The 23,367-nt window shown below is 32.8% G+C and overlaps 4 protein-coding genes across 6 annotated transcripts; 3 read left to right on the plus strand and 1 right to left on the minus strand.

The window, feature by feature from the left end:
* The first annotated feature begins 758 nt into the window (after positions 1-758).
* On the plus strand, positions 759-5,176 carry LOC110705483 (probable protein phosphatase 2C 12). The gene is made up of 4 exons (XM_021883365.1): positions 759-1,204; positions 3,330-3,644; positions 3,955-4,069; positions 4,198-5,176. The coding sequence occupies exons 1-4, from the start codon at positions 1,034-1,036 to the stop codon at positions 4,596-4,598; spliced, it is 1,002 nt and encodes a 333-aa protein (XP_021739057.1). The 5' UTR covers positions 759-1,033; the 3' UTR covers positions 4,599-5,176.
* An 844-nt stretch (positions 5,177-6,020) lies between these two features.
* LOC110705484 (probable protein phosphatase 2C 72) lies at positions 6,021-12,127 on the plus strand. 3 transcript variants are annotated; one of them, XM_021883367.1, is made up of 6 exons: positions 6,021-6,189; positions 6,390-6,528; positions 10,447-10,525; positions 10,667-10,906; positions 11,006-11,344; positions 11,624-12,127. In XM_021883367.1, exons 4-6 carry the CDS (start codon positions 10,676-10,678, stop codon positions 11,822-11,824), a joined length of 771 nt encoding a protein of 256 aa, XP_021739059.1. In that variant the 5' UTR covers positions 6,021-6,189; positions 6,390-6,528; positions 10,447-10,525; positions 10,667-10,675; the 3' UTR covers positions 11,825-12,127. The 3 variants fall into 3 exon arrangements, 2 of the variants coding, with proteins under 2 accessions (XP_021739059.1, XP_021739058.1); XR_002508084.1 differs by lacking the exons at positions 6,021-6,189; positions 6,390-6,528 and having other exon boundaries at positions 6,542-10,525; positions 11,624-11,877; positions 11,923-12,127; XM_021883366.1 differs by lacking the exons at positions 6,021-6,189; positions 6,390-6,528 and having other exon boundaries at positions 6,542-10,525.
* Positions 12,128-14,458: 2,331 nt separating this feature from the next.
* On the plus strand, positions 14,459-16,289 carry LOC110705485 (probable protein phosphatase 2C 72). The gene is made up of 5 exons (XM_021883368.1): positions 14,459-14,710; positions 15,003-15,248; positions 15,341-15,455; positions 15,588-15,811; positions 15,921-16,289. Exons 1-5 carry the CDS (start codon positions 14,549-14,551, stop codon positions 16,083-16,085), a joined length of 912 nt encoding a protein of 303 aa, XP_021739060.1. The 5' UTR covers positions 14,459-14,548; the 3' UTR covers positions 16,086-16,289.
* Positions 16,290-16,445: 156 nt separating this feature from the next.
* LOC110705486 lies at positions 16,446-22,521 on the minus strand. The gene is made up of 5 exons (XM_021883369.1): positions 21,941-22,521; positions 21,038-21,305; positions 20,390-20,495; positions 18,513-18,656; positions 16,446-17,016 (listed from the first exon to the last, which is right to left on the minus strand). The coding sequence occupies exons 2-5, from the start codon at positions 21,298-21,300 to the stop codon at positions 16,786-16,788; spliced, it is 744 nt and encodes a 247-aa protein (XP_021739061.1). The 5' UTR covers positions 21,301-21,305; positions 21,941-22,521; the 3' UTR covers positions 16,446-16,785.
* Between the last annotated feature and the right edge of the window lie 846 nt (positions 22,522-23,367).

The raw sequence follows: 23,367 nt of genomic DNA on the forward strand, positions 1-23,367 counted from the left end.
AACTAGCTGGTCTACCACCCAAACCAAAGGTGTAAATACGCGCTAATACAAGTTCTATGCAAGAGCTAACTCTTTCGCGCGTATAGGATAAACCCTAGTTGTTAATAAATTTAGTAATCATGAACTTTTGAGTATTTGCAAGTTGCAACCTTTATTTATTCAACTACTTCTACTCCCCTTCATAGTATTTGTGCACTTGTTTCATTTTGCTATTGTTTTGAGTCTTTTTGGATTGAGGCAAATAAAATAAAACCAAGACGAAATTAAATCAAATTTAAAAATTTTATTTGTGTATAATGTATGATCTTATTCAATAAACTATATTATGACGTTGATTAGGCTATGTTCACTAATTATTTGGGGAACCTAATACTAAATTTTACTTTGTATTAAAATTAGATAAGATCAAACTAAGACTAGATTATCGTTACCCTAAAGAATTAATTTTTTGTACGGGTATAACTAATAAAATTGTATTTTTTTTTTAAATATAATTAAAAACAAATTAATTTTTTTTTTTAAAAAAAAAAAAAAAAAAAACTGATGTGATAAGACAGCTTTAGAGTATGTTTATCTAGCTTTGTGTTTATCCAAAAGCAAAATTCATTATAACACCTAGCTAAGTAAGACCTTTTCCTATTATAAATCCAAGAACGGATAATTACAACAAAGCAACAAGTCCAACAACTACATAATATTATTGTAATTAATAAGACAAATCATTCCTACATGGACACACCTCATTTAAATTTTTAATATTTTTCAGGGGTCATCATCATTTATCAACATATATAAAAGTAATGAAAAACAAATAAAAAGCCAACTTGACTAGTTTAAATAAACGACCTTTTTTTTCATTAGTTAGGTACTTTTTTTTTCATGTTATATAATCTACATTTTAATGAACTTTTCGAAATCGCAAGACTTTTTGTAGTTCATAACATTATTTCACATTTTGTGTAGATATAAAGAATAATAAGGTAGATTATATTATACTATATACTATCGTAGTTTCACATAATTTGTTAATTTAATGGGGGTGAGTGCATCGGCTCCGATTTCGGTTATTCCTGATGGTCTTGGAAGCGTGATTTATGATCAAGATGGTATGAAAAATAATGATCAACAGATCAAATCTGGATTTTCTATTCATTCTCAACGTGGGTGTAAGCCTGTTAATCAAGATTGTGCTGTTCTATGTCAGGTATTACTAGTTTACAGGCATTTAATTTGGTTAATTTAGGCGTACATTATGAGATTGAAGATCATTTCTTTTTGCTTTCCATTATATATATGTCTGTAGAATAAAATGGAGTTCATGGCATACCCGAATGTAATTAAAATTAGGTACATTCGGGTGTATAATAGAAAATTGTACGTAGTAATTGAGTTGATTTACTTAGAATGTTTTGAGATAGAGGGATAGCTCAAGTGTCAAAGCTTCCCTTCTAGTTATAGGAGATCATGAAAATTATAGTAAAGTATTTGGAATGCTTTAAGATAGGGGATATATATATATATATATATATATATATATATATATATATATATATATATATATATATATATATATATATATATATATATATATATATATATATATATATATATATATATATATATATATATATATATATATATAGATAGATAGATAGATAGATAGATAGATAGATAGATAGATAGATAGATAGATAGATAGATAGATAGATAGAACCCGTTTTTATGACTCTCTAAATACTTAATAAAAAAATTAGAATGCTTTGAATGATTAATTTAGAATACTTTTGAGCTAATTGATATTTTTATTTTGCTTTGAGTGATTAGTTATAATACTTTTGAGTAAATTGACATTTATTTTTATTAAGAGAATTTTGCTTTAAGGTTTTGTATTTTGTGAATAGTTGATGGTGTATGGAGTTTAGAATTGCGGAAATCTAATATTCCGAATTTTAAAAACACAATAGTAATTATAGAATTAATAGTCGCATAGTGATATTAAGTCTTCATTGACTCTACTAACATTCGTTTATATTGAGCTATAAGAAGTATCATCTAAGTACAATTATATACCAACATACACGTCTTCACAAAAAAAAAAAAAAAAAAAAAAAAAACCATCATACATTATTATAGTTACAAAAGACTCGTGCTATTAAAGGCTAAGAATTTTAATTCATAATTACATACATTTTTTTTTTTTTGAAATATCATACAATTGATACAAAGTAGTTTGAGGTTATCTTGGTCATAGACTCATAGCCTAAAGTATGTAGTAATCCCTTTTTTTGTGTACCTAACAAAAATTCTAGAGATCAAACCATTGATTAGGCAACTAATCATCATTTCAAATGTTTGGTTGAATAAGTTCTCATATCTTACCAAATTTAATTTATATCTTACCTAAAATCTATACTATTTTATTTAATTGTAACCTAAATTAAAATCTATAGTACTAAAAATAATTAAAAGTTAATTTTTTATTCCCAAAAAGTGGTGATTATGGTTGGGATGACGCATATGACTCGGTTGGTCTCAAGAATATTATAAGCCGGGCGTACTAGTCTTGCGGCTTGTGCCTCGTGCGCATGTGCAAGCATGTTAAAAGGCCCACCCAATATACATGGTCCAAATCTATATCAGCCCATTTATTTGCTCTTTATTAACTTTTGATTAAACATATTTGCTCTTAATTTCTTTATTAGTCCCTTCCATTTAAATTATCAAAAAATATGTACATGGACCAATTTTTATTTATGACATGGAAAAAAATCAACAAAGTACTAGATAACTTTAATTGGGAACCCAAACATTTGATTAACTCTCACTTTAATAACTTGATGTTTACAAAATTATTTCATTATGAGTACCTATCTGTTAAGAGTTTAGGGGGTTGAATTCAAAAGATTTATATATATTATATTATAAAGAGTTTTAATAAACTGAAAGAATTTTAATATTATTAATAAGAGTTGATGTAAGACTAAAATGATATCTCAACCATTTTGTATAAGTGGTCAAATTTTAAGGCTTTTAAGGCTAAAATGATTTCTCTATAATTTACATATTCACTTGTGACAATCTTTCACCCAAGCATTTTTAACCCGTATATGGTGACTCACTCATGACTCAACCTAATATTGACCCATAAGGTCCATAACCCAACGCGCCCAATGACCAGGTCTACCTTCACTTAAAAAGTTGACGACTCTATCAACAACTTTGACAAGGACAATACTTTACTTACAATACTATATCATACACAAGCACTTGTATTAGTTTACAAAATCTCCCCTACCCAAGTAATAACCAATATCTTTTCTGTTTTAAAGGGCTATGGATCAGAAGATGGTGTACTTTGTGGAGTATTTGATGGTCATGGGAAGAACGGCCATCTAGCAAGCAAGATCATCAGTCGTCGCTTGCCTTTGCTATTACTTGACAAAAAGAATGCAGTTGCGGAGGTGAATGAGAACTACTCCGAAAGCCATTCAAGTAACTACAGTGGCTCATCGCCGAACAATGAACTCCTAGAGTGGGAGGAGGCATACATGAATGCATTTCCGGAGATGGATGAACAGATAAAAATGGTGAAAAAAGTGGATTTTTCTTTCAGTGGTAGTACTGCTGTTGTAGCTCTCAAACAGGTACGCTATACTCTCAGTAAATAAGAGTGTAAGACTAATTTTTTCAAAAAGCATTCATCTACTGAGTAAAGTTGTCCCTCCGTTCCTAAGAAATAGGCCACATAACACGTGTGTATGAGTCATGTTTTTAAGGAATCGAGTTAGCATATCATTAGTCTATCCATCACAACAAAAAATTTTACATGTCCAAAAGGGGCTTATATTATTTTTTATAACGATGATTTGAAATAGAGATATGGCCTATTATTTAGAATTGGAGCGTGATTATACTTTGTATTATTTTCTGTTTCTGACATAATGTTTTGTGTAGGCTGATGATCTTTTGATTGCAAACCTTGGAGATTCAAGGGCTATACTAGGAACAAAATCAGAAGTTGGAATTACAACTGTTCAATTAACCATTGATTTAAAGCCTGGCACACCTGGTAATTAATTAAGCAAAATTATGTTTACAAGTCTTCGGTTTTTTTTTTTTTTTTTTTCTAACAGAGAATAAGGCCCTGTTTTTTTCTATGAGTATGGTTGTATTTATGTGTATTGATATGTCATGCAGATGAAGCTGATAGAATTAGAAGCTCCAACGGTAGGGTGTTCGCCTTAAAGGATGAACCGGGTGCTCCCCGAGCATGGTTGCCTCGAGTTTACACTCCAGGGATTGCTATGTCTCGTTGCTTTGGAGACTTTGTTATGAAAAACTATGGCATAATCAGTACACCAGTTATAACTTATCATCAGATAACTTCTGACGACGTCTTTATCTTGCTTGCTACTGATGGTATATGGGATGTGCTTAGCAATGAGGAGGTAACATCAATAGTATGCAGCGTAGAGAATGAGGAAATGGCTGCAAAAGCAGTTGTAGATGCGGCTGTTGCAGCATGGAAGACCAAGATTGCGTATAACAGGTGCGACGATTGCACTGCTGTTTGCTACTTCTTACAGAAAAAGGACTAGAACACAGTGTGCACAAACCAAATTTTGAAAGATGAGGTTCTCTTTTTCTTATCATTGTTGAAAAAAAATTTATGGTATCTTGCTACTTCACTTGGTTACTTGACTGGAGGAACATTTTACTTAAGACCAATGATTTGTAACATAATTTGTGGACATCAGTAAACCCTGCTGATAAGATCGAATAGGTGATTTAGGCTCGAAATTGAGGACTCAATGGACCGATTTTTCGCTTATTGGTGATTTGAGTTGTGGAAGGTTTCTTTGAATGAGGGAAAATTTTAGAGATATTCAAGGCTTCTTATATGCTCCCTCTACTTAAATTTCGCCTCGGATTGGATAGATCTTGTCTCAGATCATCTGTTCTCTTCTGTCAAATGGGTTGGTACTGTGAATGTGCATTGTGCAAATGAATTGTAAAGTATTATGGGAAAGTATAGCAATTTGTGATGGATGACATACTAGAACTTCCTTGCTATCTTTATTTTTTTATTTTTTTTGACATTTTATGTTGTATACATTTTATACATATGTGATTATGTGATATGAGCATTAATGTAGTGATCGGCTTAATTTCTTCACTTTTTTGCATATAATCTATGGTTTTTTATGTGAAGATTTCTACATGTACCTTGGTACACCTAGGAGTGTAGGAAGTATTTTTCCAAACTCATTATAAAGAGGGGAAAAAAGAAGAAGTAATTGTCACATTTAACCCCTCATTTTCAACATTCAAACCTCATGAATATTCTAACTTAGCTTTAAGGCTTTAACAAATGGAAAAATATTTTGTACTACATACAACAATATTTATTAGAAAGTTAGAATCTCTATTATTATTAGGACATGCACCCCAATATACATTTATATAAGAAATGAGTTTAACAATCAAAGGTTTATATAGCTATAAACCAAAATCAATACATAATGCTTTGTGCATAAAGATGATTAGTGTACATTAGAGATTTTGTTAATCAAACTTTATAACTTAGATCATTTTGTTCAACTGTACCTGACCTTAGTTGATGACTATGCTATAACTATTGCCTTTCAAATTTCTTTTGCTCGGAGCCTCGGACGTAGACATATTTCCAAAATACATATTAAAATCTTACTTTAAACTTTAGTACTATTTAGTATTACGTTATCTTAACTATCATTATCTCTATACTATGTATTTAAATGTATTTGTAATTCTATAAGCTAAGAGAGTCTGATTCAATATGACGCATTCTCCTTACCTATAAAAAAAAGAGTATATAGTGTATTAAAGTAAAACAAATACCCAACATCTATGCAAACGTACTATTGTAAATTTACTGACTTTCCAAGTATAATTTATCAAATTTTATTTATTTTTTATTTTTATTTTTTTTTTACAAAACAAGGGATTTTAAATATTTAATTGAAAATTCATGAATCTTGACTCTCAAGTCTCAAGTCAATACTCAATACTTTGAACAACAGAAAGCCTCCAATAATGGGGAAGGCGAAGAGTCATGGATGGATAAATCCTAAAAATTTGATCTTCCAATTCGAAAGGCGTGGAATTGAGCAAAAAATTTGTCATCTCATCTCAATTTGAAGCAATTCGGTGAGTTCAGATTTTGGCGCCATAATAATAGTCATAATCGTCTGTACCACACTTACATTTGTCAAATTAAACCCTAGAATTCAGCCAAAAATTGAATCAATTACCAATTAATCAGCTTGATTTTGATGTTAAATCGTTGGGTCTGAAGATTTCCAGAGCTAATATTACTTGGTACTAATGATTTTTAAATTTTTGTGCAGAAATTGTTTCAAAAACTGGATTGACGAAGATGGTGCAGCATTATGGAATTTGATTAATTGGAGGTCAATTTGTTTATAATTATTATCTCTGATTGAGATGGTTGCTGTTGTTGCAGTAGAAGATCATAGACATTGCCTGGTAATGAATGCTTATGTATAGTTAATTCAATTCTCGTTTCGAATTTCGATAATAATCGTTTGTGATTTTGATGATGTTGCTTATGAGATTAATCTGCTGGATTGCTTTTGCTTAATTCTGATTGTTTGACACTGGGATTTTGGTTGTAACTTGTCTAATGCCAAAGGAGTTAACAAGATCATTTTTTGATTAAATATTTCTTGATGTTTGAATAGGATACAATTTTTATACTTGTATTAGTTTGTTTATGGTAGACTTCTATAGTTCTATATTTCTTTGTTATGCTTAATTAACAATGTGATTTTGTCTCTAAGCATGTGGGCTTGGGTGATGTTCAAGATTAAAAATTTTGTTATGGGCCATTACAATATAATTAAAGCATGTGATACGACTTGGGTGATGTTCAAGATTAAAAACTTTGTTTATGGCATTTGCCTTATGTTCTTTCTCGGAAGCTGTTTCTTGATCCAATTTTTTAAAAGACTGGTTGTAAAAGGTTTTTAAATAGTACTACTTCATTTGTTGCCTTTGTTGCTTCACCTATATCTTTATACGTGTGAGACATAATAAGCAACGAATGTTCCGGTGTTTAGGAATATCGTCTCCTTAGTATGAGGTTGAGAGTTCGTTTCTTATCTGGCGTTTGTACCACCTATATTGCTATTTACATGATTACATGAGACATAAAAGTAGCCATGCTTCTTACTTCATAGTTTCTTCTAGAATGCTAGTATTAGAAGGTGAGGTTGTTAACTTGGTGTTGTTTATGGCGTCTCATGGCATTGTGCCCATTAGTCTATATCTTCAATTTTGTGTGCGAAACACTAATTCTTCCTGTAGCCTTTTGGTAAGGAATGTCCCAAAGTTAGCTGTGATATTTAAATCAACTGGCTCATATCATGACTCAAATTCTCACAACACTTGAAGAGGTGCAATCATTGAAATTGATGAGTACCTATGGTACTTGGAATAGAACTTAGACTACAACCCACTTGCAACCTTTTACCTATAGATATACGAAGTATAATACTACGTATATATGGAATAAAGCAAGATTCTTCAACCACTACTTTCATATTTGTATGCATGTTTCGGGCATGTCCCTCTAAAAGGCTGAAATAATTCATTTTTCAAATAGGCATTTCTTTATAGCTAAGTATATAAATATTTGTTAATCTTGGAGGTGGTTGGCTTAGGAATTTAGATGGGCTATAAGCATAAGTAGATAAGAAGAAGCGTGCTTATCTGGAGCCTACCAATTGAGCTGATAAGAACAAAGCAACAAGATTACATGGAGCCTATCAATTGAGCCATTATTCTTATGCAAGTCAATGTCAACCTAATCCACCCTCCCAAATCCAGGTGTATGCTTGTGATTCTAAATATGACATCATAATTCAAGAGAACCTTACCATGTGCTTGCTAACTTGAAACTATTACAGTTGCTCATTGAAAACTTCAATCGACTACGAAGTATGTGATTTGAGTTGGCTAGAATGCCATGACATGTCATGATGCCAAACACAGCCCTACTTTTGTTGTTTTGTCTTTCTATATGTGATAAGTACTTTTGCTGATCGTGTACTTTGTAATTGAATATTATTGGCCAGAATATACCAAAGTCGGCCAGAGAAATTATTCTTTTAATAAAAAAAGGGATTCATTTCCATTCATTTGACTAATTTGGTTTTCAGCATATAATAATATTCACCTCTCTTTGAGTTGCTGATCTGTTTGTTCATCCCTTAGACTTTGTCCCTTTTTCTATTCTTTCAGCTTCTATTAATCACCACATATTAATTTGGTGACCATTTTTTCTTCCTTTATATTACTACTTGCAATTGATTGCTTATATTGTCGTTTTGTGGCTGAGATAATTGTGAAAGTGACTGGCAATATTTTGTTTAATGGTATTAGTCTTTTAGAAGATACTAAAATTGTTACCAACTTACCACTGGGGCTGTCTCTTCACGTGAAGCTAAAGATTGTTTTCTTAATGAATATTCATAATCTAATACAATTTGTGTAGTTCCGTTTACTTATATGATTACCCAATAGCCAGATCAATTGGCTGTTATTATTATATTTCTTTTTTATAATGTGTGTGTGTGTGTGTGTGTGTGTTGGAGGTAAGGGGACACGAGGGGTGATAAACCTCATAAAACCATAGGTCTGGGGTTGAAGCATGTGGGTTTGGGACATTCTTGTTAATTTTGGGAGGTGAGTTTACGGACAATTTTGTGAAACAATGAAAATATAAAGAGGGGGTTATGACGATGATATATCTGAATACTTCCTCGACAATTATATAGACTCAAAGACACATAGGGTGTTTCTGAATCCAATTTTATGATACAAATCCTTTACTGTGTTCCAGATTAGCAACTTGATAATGGATTTAGGAAGTCCTCTGTTGCTAAAGCCCATTAACTCTCCTAATATTTTACTGCTCTTAAGTTACAGCTATTTTACATGCTAGAAGTTTCATGTTTTGTTTTAGCTATTACTGGCTCCTAGGTCATAGCTCTTTTAATCTATGAACTACAAGTTATTTACCTTCCTATGTATTTGTCCTCCACGTGATTGAGGGTTTTGTCACAATTATTTCTTGATTATGATTTTATATGACATTATTGGATTTTTCTTCTACCTTAAATTCTCCAATTTACCATGGCCTATGAGGCTATGACAAGTCATACTGTATAACCAATCTAAGAATTTAGGAAAAAGACTTTTCAATTTTCGGAATGAATGAATTATTCAAAGTCAACTGGTAGTATATGAATATTTAAAGTGCAAATTATGTGAGGAATTTGAAGGCTAGTCCAAATCCTTAGAATCTGTTATTGGTTTCTTTAATATTAAGTTATTACTAAAAAATAAATTCCTACTGCCTTTCTTCATCCGACACGTCAAGTTTGAGTCACGGCGTTCCCTTCTTTATTTCTTCTGTGACACCTGCTAAATTACAATTCAATATGAAGATGTCTTCCATTATTTTTCTGTCAAGAATATGATTTAATCTATCATTTGCTTCCAGTTTTTTTGTGAATCTTATTTTTAGTAATAGTTTTACAGATTCAAATGTGTGCCATCCTTGTAAGATTCCTTGCTCTCCCTTCAAGAATATGCCAAATGAATTTCAGTCACAGACGTCTTAGGAATAATTATTTATTTTTTTATTATTGGCTGTTTCTTTTTTAAGGAAAACAAATGCATGGTTTATCAGGTCAACTTTGTGTTTGGTTCCTTAATTGTTGCAGGTTACATGTAGAGTAACTGATTAAATCTTTAGCCATCTATTATGTTGTTATATGGTAAGATAAAGGTGACTTTTTATACAATACAAAGGTGGCTTCTATGGAGAAACGGGTGATATTTTATGCCTTGAGTCATGAGATCGTCTCATACTAGAATCTTTCATGTAATATATAAATTACACATAATTTCTTTTCATTTTACCTATAGTTAAGGTTCCCTGGGTGACCATTTCTCTATTAGTAAAATAACTTCAAAGTTAAACCAAAGCCTGACTTTGTGACCTCTCTCACATTGCTATCATATGATAATGTACACCTCAGATGTCCTTTAAGACGGATCTATGGGTAGTCTCAAATAATAAATTACAAATAAATAATTGATATAATTGAATCAAGTTGTAGTTTTCAACTCCTTACTATCGCTCTTGCCGTACGCGTATTCGTCCTTCTGTAATTATATATACTGCCTTAGAGGTTCCTTAATTTGTGAAAACTGAAAAGTATTCCTTCCAAGTGATTGAATATTCTAGTCAGTTGACATTCAAGATACCAGTACCTAAGAAATGGGAAACTGCACGTCCTGTGTAACTTCAAATATTCAAATACACGAGTATGGGTGCCTTGAAAATTCATTGCATATTCAATCTGCAATTGGCAGTGGAAAACATAAAGTTGGTTCTGTGCACTCTCAGCAAGGAGCCAAAGGTCTAAACCAAGATTCTGCTGTTCTTTACCAGGTTTGGCTTTGATACTAATTATATTGATGTTGTTTGGCGTAGAAAATTATCCCTCTAATTGCTAAAATATCTGATAATATAATATCATGGCCTTTCTTGGTTCATTTGTGCTTACTTTTGGTGTTTATTTGTTTTATTCAGGGATATGGAATGGAGGATGGGGCATTCTGTGCCGTTTTTGATGGGCATGGAGGCAACGGGCACATAGTGAGCAGAGTAGTAAGGAACCAGCTGCCATCATTGCTACTGAACCAAAGGAAATTTATGGATTGGAATGAGGCTCTTGTTAGTTCCTTTAAAACTATGGACAAGGAGATAAATCTGATTGAGACCGTGGATTGTTCTTTTAGTGGAAGTACTGCTGTGATTGCTGTCAAACAGGAAAGAAATCAACTCAACTGTCATGATTTTGAAACATGTTATCTTAAGAAGGGAAAATGAATTATTTGTGTGTTGATTCTAACCATATGTTGTCAACAGGGTGAAGATCTTATTATCGCTAATCTTGGTGATTCTCGGGCTGTCCTTGGAACATTAACTGAAAATGGAATCCAAGCTACTCAATTGACAAAAGACCATAAGCCTGATGTACCCAGTGAAGTTGAACGGATTAAAAAAGCTAATGGTAGGGTGTTTGCACATGAGAGCCAGCCCCACATCCAACGTGTGTGGTTGCCTAATGAGGATGTCCCAGGTCTTGCCATGACCCGTGCTTTTGGAAACTTTGATATGAAGAGTTATGGGATCATTGTTACACCTGAGATCACTCATCGCCGTGTAACCTCTGAAGACCAATTTCTTGTGCTGGCTTGTGATGGGGTAAGCTTGCTGAGTTTTGCTTCTGATGAACCAGAATATCATTATAAGTTTTATTCCTTGGTCTTTTGTGTGATAGTTCACCACTGGTTCTTAATGCTTAATGTGTTCTTACCATCATAGGGTCAATTTTTTCAATGTCAATCATTAGTATTGTTATATATCTTGCACGAAACCTGTTCATCCATCTAGTAATTGAAGACTCGTGAAAATGATGGACCCGTAGCTGTGATTGTCTTATGTGGATATAGTTTCTTATTTTGGTGTTTGTCTGAAATACAGGTTTGGGATGTTCTTAGCAACGAGGAAGTTGTGTCAATTGTGAGATCAGTAAAGAACAAGGAGGCAGCTGCAAAAGCAGTTATAGACGAAGCTCTCGCTGCATGGAAGCGCAAATTTCCTTCAGCAAAAGTCGACGACTGCACTGCTGTCTGCTTGTTCTTGCAGGAGAGAGAAGACTGTTTGTTGCTTCCAACAACTTGAGCTTTACTATCTGTTTCCATGGTGATGATTAAAGCTCATGTGGTCGTACCCCATATCCGATTTCTGAAGCTGCAAAGGCTGATTGCTGGGTCATAATGTTTGCTCTGAAAATGGAATGATTGAGGGATGTATTCTGTTCAGTGTATATAAATTTCATCACTTTATTTGTGATGCACCTGTATTGCGTATATAATGGTAATTATGTTTAAGAGATATTTAAGTGTTTGAAGCATAGTTTTCTCAAACACCATATGTGAGAGTCCACATTTATTAAAGAAGAGTTATACTATCTATATTGTCATATGATTTTAAGACGGAACCTCCTTAAGTTCTAACTCTGTAAACATCAAGGACCTAAAAGTACATTATTAATGTCATTAAAGGTTGTAACTGTGGAAATCTGCAACCATTTTTTGAAAGAAAGAAAAAAAATAAAAAAAGAAAATCTGTAACCTAGAAAGGAAGGATTAACAGAATCTGCAACCAAAAATTTAGTGGTTTGGTCACATAAACGTAGATGTAGTACCTGTGTCTAATTTTATGTCAATTGGTAGTTAAAAAACACCTTATGGAACTAAATAAATTTGGCACAAAATAATCCTCAAATTAAAGCACGGAGTTTGGTACCTCATTTGTTCATTCAAACTATTTATAAGATACTCCGATCCATTCCTCATTCAAACTATTTATAAGATACTCCAATCCATTCCAAAAATTAGTAATTTCAATAGACAATGTGAATAGCAATACGACAAATATATTCGTATAAAGAATATTCAATATTCCCAAATAATAAATTAATTAAAACCAAAGTCAATTATATAATCGCTCAATTTTAAATTAGTAAGAGAAGTGAATCCCATACATGTACAATGACCCTATATGCCCTTTCAAAAGAATCTAAAGGTTAAATTCTCTCAGCAAAAGGAGCTTGGTTTGTTGCTAACTTTCAAATTTACTTAGCATTCAAGTATAAGAGATACCTCAGTCAAATTAAAATAAAATAAATAGATTTTGCAGTATCTTTTATACGAATATATTTTCATACATTGAAATACAATTTATGATTGAAAATTAAATTCGGGGCTCATTCAAAGAAGGTGCAAGGTTGGTTCTTTGCATTTTCCGTTAAGGTTGTTAATCTAGATTTGTTCTTTTTCGATTACAAGCTTCTTTGATCATTTATATCTCTTTACACGATACAAAATTAACAAAAGTAAATTAAAGTAGGGTTAATTTTATATTTTATTGCATGCAACACATAAATAAATATATTAATAAAGTTAAAATAAAATGTGATGATGAAATACTATACAATTGTATGTGCTATATGTGAAACATGCAAGAACGTCTATAAAATTAGATGATAGATAGAGTCAAATTTAACAAGAGTACGTAACTTTAGTATACATCTGATGTACAATAATTTACTGTACATCGGGGTCACTTTTATCAAATTTAGAATCACTTTTACAACTTTATAACGGATGTACATTCGATTTGTTTAAAAGTTTGTCATTTAACAAATTATAAACTTTTAAAAAAAAAATGCCATTTATCTATTTATATATATAATCTATTTATCTTAAGTGAAGTAGTACTTTTATTTCTAATAAAACATGGTTTAGAAAGGAAAAAAAAAGGTCTAGTTTATTTGTTTTAATTGGGGTTAGATTTAGGTCTACAAAAAAAAGAATGACATTTATTTACGTTAATTACTTGAGAATGGTGAAGAAATATATACCATGGTTATGGAAAATATTAATCAAAATTATTTTTATTCAGTTCATGAATATAGAACTACATACAAGGTTAAAGAGTTATCTAATATGTTGAAATATACATTAACCTAAGGATTGGTAATGCTCAAAGACAATATGGAAAGAACAGTTGCATTATTTTGCTTTAAAAAGAGTTTAAGAGTATTAATTTTTTTAATTTGTTAAATTGTACAGCTGAATCTAACTATCATATGATGTAATCTCACACGCGAAGTCAAGTTGCAATATACGAACTAGTGTTATTTAACCATTTGAGAGTTGATTTGCCAACTCAAAGTTTTGAAATAGTGAATGGTCTCATGCTTACATATCAATACACAACTTATACACGGATACACCTAACTAATAGTTAATCATCAATAACAAGCAAGATTGGTGAAAATTAAGAGCTCGCATTGTGATTTTGAGATTATAAGTTCGATCAAGCCTCATCATCCACTTATACTTGGAATGACCGATGGCCAAACAATTGTCATACATGATAAATTTACATAATCACTAAACTCGATATAAAGATTATTGGATTAATTCTCTATGAATAACCAAATTTCACAATTTCATTAAAGTTGGAGGTTCATTCTTTTTTCTGATGTTTTTTTTTCTAAACTTATTTAAATTTAGAGATGCACATGTGAATCCAATAGATGTACAATTCAATGACTTACACATGCCCTCTCAGAAGATTCTAAAGGTGATCTAAAATAATACTTCTAGCTAATTAACAATATTATTAATTAAACTTATTGCATTAAGTTTAATATTTTACAAGCCTTTGGTACGTAAGTCGGCAACAGTATTTTAGACTTTAGGGGAGCTTATTATATAAAGAAAAATCAAAGTTAAATTGTACAAGCATAATAGATACCTCATTCAAAGGAAAAAGACAAAAAAGAAATACCTCATTTAAAGTAAAATGAAATAGAATCTAGAATCTAATTAAGAAATGGGAAATTGCATATCTTGTGTATCTTCAAATATTCAAGTGCATGAAGATGGCTTTCATGAAAATTGCTTGCACATTGTTGAAAGAAGCCTTAAGGTTGGTTCTGTGCACTCTCGACGAGGAGCCCAAGGTCTAAATCAAGATGCTGCTATTCTCCGCGAGGTTTGATTTGAATTGCACTTTCTATTCAATGCACATCTTTGACCATTAAAATCTCGTGCATATATAATTGCTAGAGCTTGTTTTTGTGCATGTTTTAATTTCATTATTGAAATTATGACTAATAGTACATTTTGATGGAAGAAAATGAAAGAACATGATACAACAATAACTAAATCAATAAGATAATAAGTTGATGAACACACATTGTACAAAGTATTACCTTATAATATGTAATGTGTTAGTCAAGGGATTGTGTTTTTTGCTTACTTTGGTATACAATTGTCTATGAAAGGGGTATGGAAGTACAGAGGATGGGGTATTATGTGCCCTTTTCGACGGGCATGGAATATATGGACATAAAGTGAGCATGTTTGTAAGAAACCAGCTACCTGCATTACTATTAAACCAAATATCATCTTTGGAATGGGATGAGGCTTGTGTTGTTAGTTCTTTCGAAGCAATGGATGAGCTGCTCAGGCAGTCCGAGGATGTGGACTCTACTCACAGCGGAGCTACTGCTGTGGTTGTCATCAAACAGGTATGAACAACAACAACGATGTAGGATCCTCTCTAGTTACTGAACCATCCGAATAATGGAAGATTAACTAACAAGGCCGGTAATGTTAGTAGGGTGCAGATCTTGTTATTGCTAATCTTGGAGATTCCCGCGCTGTGTTGGGAACAATAACTGAATTTGGTGTCCAAGCTACTCAGTTAACAGTGGATCTGAAGCCTGATGTACCTGGTGAAGAATCCTGTTTATACGTATCTCTGTCAATACTTTTGAGTTCTTGCAAACTAGTTAGTATAAAGTCTTTCATGCTCTAAGATCAAACACAAAATTTCTCCGTTTACCTTCTCAGTATTTGTCATGCAGCTGAAGCTGATCGGATTAAACAATCTAAAGGTCAGGTGTTTGCTCTAGAGGATGAAACACACATCCCACGAATATGGCAACCCGAAGAGAACATCCCAGGCCTTGCTATGTCTCGAGCTTTTGGAGACTTCAATATGAAGTCTTACGGGTTAATTGCCATTCCTGAGGTTTCTCATCACCGATTAAATTCAGAAGATCATTTCCTTGTGCTGGCTAGCGATGGGGTAAGTTTCTAACTGCCGAAAGTGTTCATTTCAGGGGTCAATATTTCTCATTTTTCTGTCAATAAATTCCCAGTTTCTAATAGCCTTATTTTCAATCTGCAATATTCAGGTGTGGGATGTGCTAAGCAATGAGGAAGTTGTCTCAGTTGTATGGTCAGCAGAAAACAAAGAGGCAGCCACAGAAGCAGTTACATATAGAGCTCGTGCAGCATGGTCACACAACTTTCCATCAGCAAGGCCTGATGACTGCACGGCCATCTGCCTGTTCTTTTAGCCGTTATAGGAAAATGAACGCGTACCTGCTTGTGTATAGATTATGAATAAAACAGATGTATTTGTTTATTGAACTTTTAGGTCTTTTATGTCTACCTTTTGATGAGCTACTTGCACAGTTGCACACTTGTACGATTGTTTGTACTACATAACACAGTACATAATTTTCATTTTATGAAAAGACCATCTGTGATCCTGTTTGATATGAGCTAATCGTTCAAATTTTGTCAAGTTTAGGTAGCAAGTCAATTTGAATCAGTTTCGGGAAGGGTATGTTCTATAAGCTAACAGGTCAAATATGTTCTTCAATCTGATAATCCCACAGGAGATATTTTACCATGCTTACTGTAAAACTGATAAGTTTGTTGATCTGAAAGTCTGTTTTCTTAGGAACAGAAACTTATAATTAAAAGGGTATAAATATAAAGTTATTAACAGAATGGGCGAAATACCCTGAATTAAGAACAATGTGGACAATAATTGGCATCAAAACAAGTCATTGACCATTAAAGAGGGAAAAAATATAAATATAACAATTGGTTATCAAAACTTGATCTCATATCCTCTCTTTGAATTGAAGTTTGAAGAAAGAAGACCACAAAAAGATCTCAACTCTCCATTGCTAGCCAAAAACATGTCCACGATGTTTCAAAATGATTGGTCATTTGCTGGCCCCTCTACAGGCAGATGCCCACGTTGTTTCAAGATGATTGGTCATTTGCTGGCTCCTCTACAGGCAGATCATCATACGAGACAGGCACCCTAATCCTTTCATGTACAGGCACACGTTTCTCTCCAGCACTGGGCTGTGGTAACTGTTCCTGCACTGGGGTTTCTATCTCACAGTCATTGTCTGAAGTGCTAGCCACTGGCTTACCGGTCATTGCATCTGAAGCACTAGGTGGTTGGACACTCGGTCGCCTAAATTGTTTCTACAAAACATTAAGCACAAGATGTATGAGACAAGAAACATATACATATAAAGGGACTTGATAATAACAAGGACAGGAGAGGACATGTCATAATTAGATAACTTAAAGAGTTTGCATAAACCCTGAACTTTCTTACACAAGAAGTGGCTTTAGAATCTGAATAGATTGTAATGTTGTAACACAAATTGTTATTTTTCTGTTTTTACTTCCGTAGATAGTAGAGTTTCAACAAACAACGAGACTCACAACTCCTTTTTGTGCCTATTCTTATTCCCCAAAACTTCCTACTGTACAATATCACTAACCTGGATACAGCAATTTTTATATCTAGAAAATCAGTAATCTGTTAAAAGTATGACATGAGATCAAAAGAACATGAGACTGCAAAAGAGACGTGGTAATTGGGTCCAAATTAAGGTGTAAGTGCCCAAGCCCAACAATTCCCCAACCTACGTGATAATTGAACCACCAACTTCATGGTTGTTTGGAGCTTGACAGCTCCTAATACTAACCTCCTACATGATTATTCTCCATGAGCTACTACAAGGAGTAGAATACATCCTTGAGACCTTGACCTACCTAAAAGACCATACTTGTTTCAAGAAACCCAAATGTTGCACATCTAAAGAAGGCTATGAACTAGGTGTAAAGACTGTAAACTTCAAAAGAAAGTCTTAAAGTCCAATAAGCTATGGTGCAGAAAGTTGGTAAGCTTAGCATAAAAGAAAAGATAGAAATATATAATAATAATAACATAAGAATTAAAGATATCATGTAGCTGAAACTATAAATCAGAATTACAAAATAGCTAGCATATCTAACACCCTAAAAAATATTCATGTAAAGTACTCTATGAACCAAGTTAGCTAACAAAATCAATCAAATAATTTTAAACAAAAACAAAAGCCAAATCCAGAAGAACCATTTCCATTGGCAATGACTATCAGAAGGTACCAGAAACAGTGACTTACTAGATGAGACAATGACAAGCAAGATAGGATATTGTACCATTGTTTCCCCAAATTTACCAGATGATTATATAGTTTGGCTTGCTTGATTATGAGATATTTCCGATTTTGATATTTACACAGTGCAGGAAAGTTATTATGCTTACGTCAATGTAAGAACAAATGTTAAATTTCCTTTATTCAACAAGAATCCATCTACACTTCGATGAATTCACTATCCAAGTAAGGGGGTCAAGTGGTCAACTCAGCATGTATGATGTACCAACATAGAAAAGGGGCAGATTTACTTCGAGCATTCAGGACAAAGAAACTTCAAGACTTTAACTGTGATTTGCAAATATTGACATATCACAGGCCCACTAACCAAAGATTCTCTAATTTTAATCTCCAAATGCCCCTATGATATGCATGAAAACATATCACACTTCTTAACCTGGCAGTCCACTTCGACACACTATATTTGCTGTAGGAATGAAAACTTCAAATGGCAGAACAGGAAAGTATTAATAAAGGACGGCCAAAAAATACCTCAAAGTCCCTTCCTTTCTTCATTATCTCCTTATAGGCATTGGGATCTCGTGCCTTAAGTATATTCCATAATACCCCTCCACCAGACCTATATCGATCGCCTAGAACAGTCTTCTGACCTCCACAAACTTGGACAGCTTCTACCTGCAATTCGCACATGCTATTGAGAATATGGACAATATTTTATTTTAGCGAGGGAAAAGGAACATAATATGGCCAAGCTACAGACAGAAAGGAAAAAAAAAAATTGATGCAGAAAATTACGTAGCAGTTTTTAAGGGGAAGAAAATAGCATCATAGACTCATAGTAAGGTTAATCTCTATGATATGAATAATGAAGTTTTTCAAAAAAGAAAAAAAAAATAATAAATATAGTAAACTAAACAAGACAAACATAATGCACAATAACTAAATCACTTAATATAAAATAGGGATCGAGGAAAAGATTATATATATAAATGGGAAGCAAACAAAATGTTAAGATGAAACCGGTGAAATATATTACGAATCAACTATACAACATAGATTGCAAACAGCTAACCATCAGACTAATGCATGACATAGACAAATTATAAACTTATCTGCATCACATAGAAGCTCTTCAAGATATTTTTTTGAAGCCAAATGATTAAATTAAAAATGAATTAAAAAGAGAACAGAATTCCTTCATGATTATTATTTTTTTTTTTTTTTTTTTTTTGCCAAAGAGAGAAGACAGATCAAGAATTGAAAATGGAAAATGAGAGAGTTCACATTTCCAGGGGAGGTGGCTCTAATAATCCTGCTCCAACTCAAAAAATTGCACACTCCTAAGAGTCCCCAAGTTGAGTAAAAATTAGGTGAATGAGTTAGTCAACATATCTAGTATCAAATCTACAGAAAATAGATTAAACCTCAACAAGTTTTCATTTAAGTTCTTGTATGTAAGAAGCATAATTTCAAGTTCTGTGAAAGGCTCATCAGTTTGTAATATAGACGATAGACCTACATTAGTAGCAAAGCGCAAAGTCAATCACCCAGAGGATATCTCAGCACAGATATCTGAACAACTGAAAGAAGTAATAAGCTTCCACTTAAGGTATCTGCAAAGGTCGGAAAACAACATAAAGCATCAGAAACTTAGAAAAATACTTTTGAATCCATACGTCTCAGGGTTGTCTGGAAAAATCCTAATTTGTCTCACCTTTTTAATTGAAGTAAGATTAGGTCTGCCAGGCCATGTTCAAATTAAGGTAAATTCTCCCTATAATATAAACAAAACGAGGTAGACTAATCAAGAAGCAAGTCAAGCAACTCATTAAATTTCTGACAAAGTAAACTATAGGGCAGGGGTCCTGAATCCTGAGTTACTGAGCGAGTGACACAGATATAACAGCTTATTAGAGCCACTCTGGACTGGTAGTGTAAGAGGCAAACTCACTCAGATTGTCTGTTCATATACCTTAAGTAACAGCTATGACGGGAGGTGAAAATAATAACAAATGAGATGAACAAGCAGTGGCACTTAAGACTAAAAGAGAAGCAAATCTGTCAGCAAAAGCATCAGAGACAGTCACACATCCAATGACAATAGCCATAATAAACTGTGGTTGTTAATACATGGTCAACAGCAGTCAATAAGTGTTGTTCAGATCAACCCCAAGTGAAAAAGTGATCGGGAAACAACAACCATATAGCATCAAAATACATAATGTATCAACAGGCAAGTGTATGCAATCAAAGAAGAGCAGTCAAATGTGGATACAGACCATACAGCTTTTCATTGTAAATTCAGTTATAAGGAGTATATACAAGGTAGAAAGACGACCCCATTAGCACTAACAAGTAACAACAAAGATATCTGAAACTTATATAAGAAGATTTAATGTCAGGATTACCTCTTTAACAAGATCCCTAACAGCAGCTATTCCCAGAACACCAATTGCAGTATACACCAGATATGACTTTCGCTCTCTTAACCTCTTACAGACATCCACAACAAACCTGTAGACAATACATGAAAATTAACATTTAAAATTTTGTCAGATAAAAGCATCTTTTCTCAAAGATAAAAATGCAATCATCCGAAAAACAGATATGAATTGGAAGTGACATGCCTATGCAAATACAAATCTTAATTTGCTGAAGAAGTAGCATGAATAACATCCATTGACACAGTTTGGGTTGCTACATTAAGATGAAATCACAATGATGGAGTCATAACAAAGGCCCACAATGTTTTCATAGAGCTTAGTGGAGCCAAAAAGTATAATAATGGAAATGAAACCCAAATAGAAGCTTGATGATGCATCAAAAACTAGTTTGGGTTCATACCATTGCATTTCTCATATAAACCTAATTCACAAATGACAAGCGATATACCAAATTGACAATGCAGCTAACAATATAATTAATACAATTTGAGGGCATGAAAAAAGGATCCTAATCAAAGCAAGAAACATTAGCCAATAAAATGATTTGAAATAAGTTAAAGGGCAAGGAAGCTATACACTAAATAAAATACAGGCCAGGGGAAAAAACGAAACCTGTCAATGTTAACGACATCTGATTGGGGTACGAAATTCTTCTTCTTATTCTTCTTTTTCTTCTTCCTTCTCTTGCCTGTATTCTTCGCTGGTTGAAGATTTTCACTCTGTGAAATCACCTTCACTTCAATATCATTTTTGTCACTAGTTTCCCCTGAAACATGCCCATCCACAACTTCTCCTTCTTCAATATCCATCATCTCCACATCTTCACCATCTCCAAAGCTCAGCTCTTCATCAATAGTATCTAATATACTCTCCATTTATCCTACACAAGAATAACAATCCACATCAAACATCGGCCAAGCATATGACATCATATAACCCAGAGTTCCAGACCCCGAAATTGTCTTGAATCATAAATAACAAACAATAACAATTAGCACAATAGTTGCATATTCACAATTTTCAACCCATCCCACTCTTTAGTCTTTACCCCCAAAACCCATCAACCATGTCCTCAAAATAATCTGCTTAAGAAGAGAAACACTGTATGCATACCATTACCTTACCTAATTAAAGTTTTCACCTTAATCAACAATGTAAAGTTCACTCAAACCATGCATAAAAATAATGGGAAATTAAAAAAAAAAAAATCAAAGTAATAACCAAAAATTTACACAAATATATATACCCATTAAGCCAAAACAAAAAAAGTTGATGAATATTACAAACTTATGGCAATTAACAAGAACAATAGAATGCCCATCATCAAAAAAAATAAAAATAAATAATACAAATCAACACAGAAAGGGTAAAATAAAAGGAAGCTAAAATGCGCATCAACCCCATTAATATAAACAGAAAAATTAAGGTTAAAAGTTGCAAATGATATGAGAAAAATGACGATTAAAAGGGAAATAAACAGAAAAATTAAAAAGTTTAACAAAACTGCAAAAGTACCTTGATTTGTAGCAGATAATCCTGGAAATTGGAGAAATTTCTCTTTCTGGGTGTATGTAATTCCCCTTTTAATTGACAATTAAGAGGGTTTTGTGGGTGATTTATTGAGAATTATATGGCGGTGAATTGGGGTTATGAGTTATGACCTTGCGAGCTCGCGAGTGTCGACTCACTGAGTCGCGGGTATTTGAGTAACTGGTTTTTTCGAGTTTTTGTGGAAATTAATTTTGAAATTCTGGGCCTCTAATCAAGAAGATGAACCTAATAGTCCGATTAAGAAAGGATTAGCCCATTTGGGAGGGGTTTTTTTTTTATTATTTAAATAGGCCCAATTGGAGTTTTAAGACTCTATTTTATTGAGTTTGCCTCACCGGTCCGAATCCGACTTTAGTTGCACACCTGATTTATGGTGGATGAGTCTCTCACAAGAGTTTTTTACATTTGGTGAGGCTTAACTAGAAACCGTCCTTAAGCCGTTAAGCGACATCAAACTACTCACCACTTAAGTCAACTCTGGTTGGTTAAGACCCTATTTTAGACCTTTCTTTTTATGATTTATCTTGTGTTTGATGATAAGTGTGTTATGAGTATTTTTTTCAAACATATATAATAGTTTGTTTTTTAACAATACAATTGTGCAATTCAAATGGTATATTTATAAAAGTGTAATACAAAAAAGTTCACAATCAAAAATAAATTGTTAGAGTACTTTGATGGAACCATACAAGAAATGTGATATATCATTTTTAGGATAAAGCAAGATAATTTTATCTAGAGAAATGTGACACAGGCTTTTATTAATGTTCATACAGAAATGCATATAGTAGAATCACTTAAGCATAATCAATAGTTTATGTGGGAGCATTTGATTGAATTAGTGAATTGACGTTTAGCAAAACTTTACAAACATTGGAACATAATGGTATTTACGATTCCGGAATCCGCAATCAAAATATGACACGGAATTTGCATATTGCAAGTTACAAGGACAACATCAGAATCTTCGGACTATGGAGTTTTTTTCATGGGCCATATTTACTTATGCTATTGTATTTTTATACAATCATACACATGTTAACCCTTTTTTTTTTTAAATATTAATTCTTTCTCTTGTTTTATGTAGGGGTGTCTAGTTGATTTTCGATTTTCGGTTTAAATTTAGGCTAAATCTAATCCGCTCCGAAATAAAATTCAGCTTTTGATTTTTAAATCTAATCCAATCCAAATTTCTCATGAATACAATTCAATCCAATCCGAATTAAAATTAGATTATTTGAATCCGATCCAAAAATCCAAATTAAAAATACATTGCAAATTTTTAGTGACTAAAATAATTATAAAAATAAATATGTAATTATAAAAAGCTTAGTCTTAAATACATAGTTGTACATGATTAATACAAATACTAAAAACAATACGAAGTACAT

The sequence above is a fragment of the Chenopodium quinoa genome, unplaced genomic scaffold (genome assembly GCF_001683475.1).
Source record: "Chenopodium quinoa cultivar QQ74 unplaced genomic scaffold, ASM168347v1, whole genome shotgun sequence".
Lineage (NCBI taxonomy): Eukaryota > Viridiplantae > Streptophyta > Magnoliopsida > Caryophyllales > Amaranthaceae > Chenopodium > Chenopodium quinoa.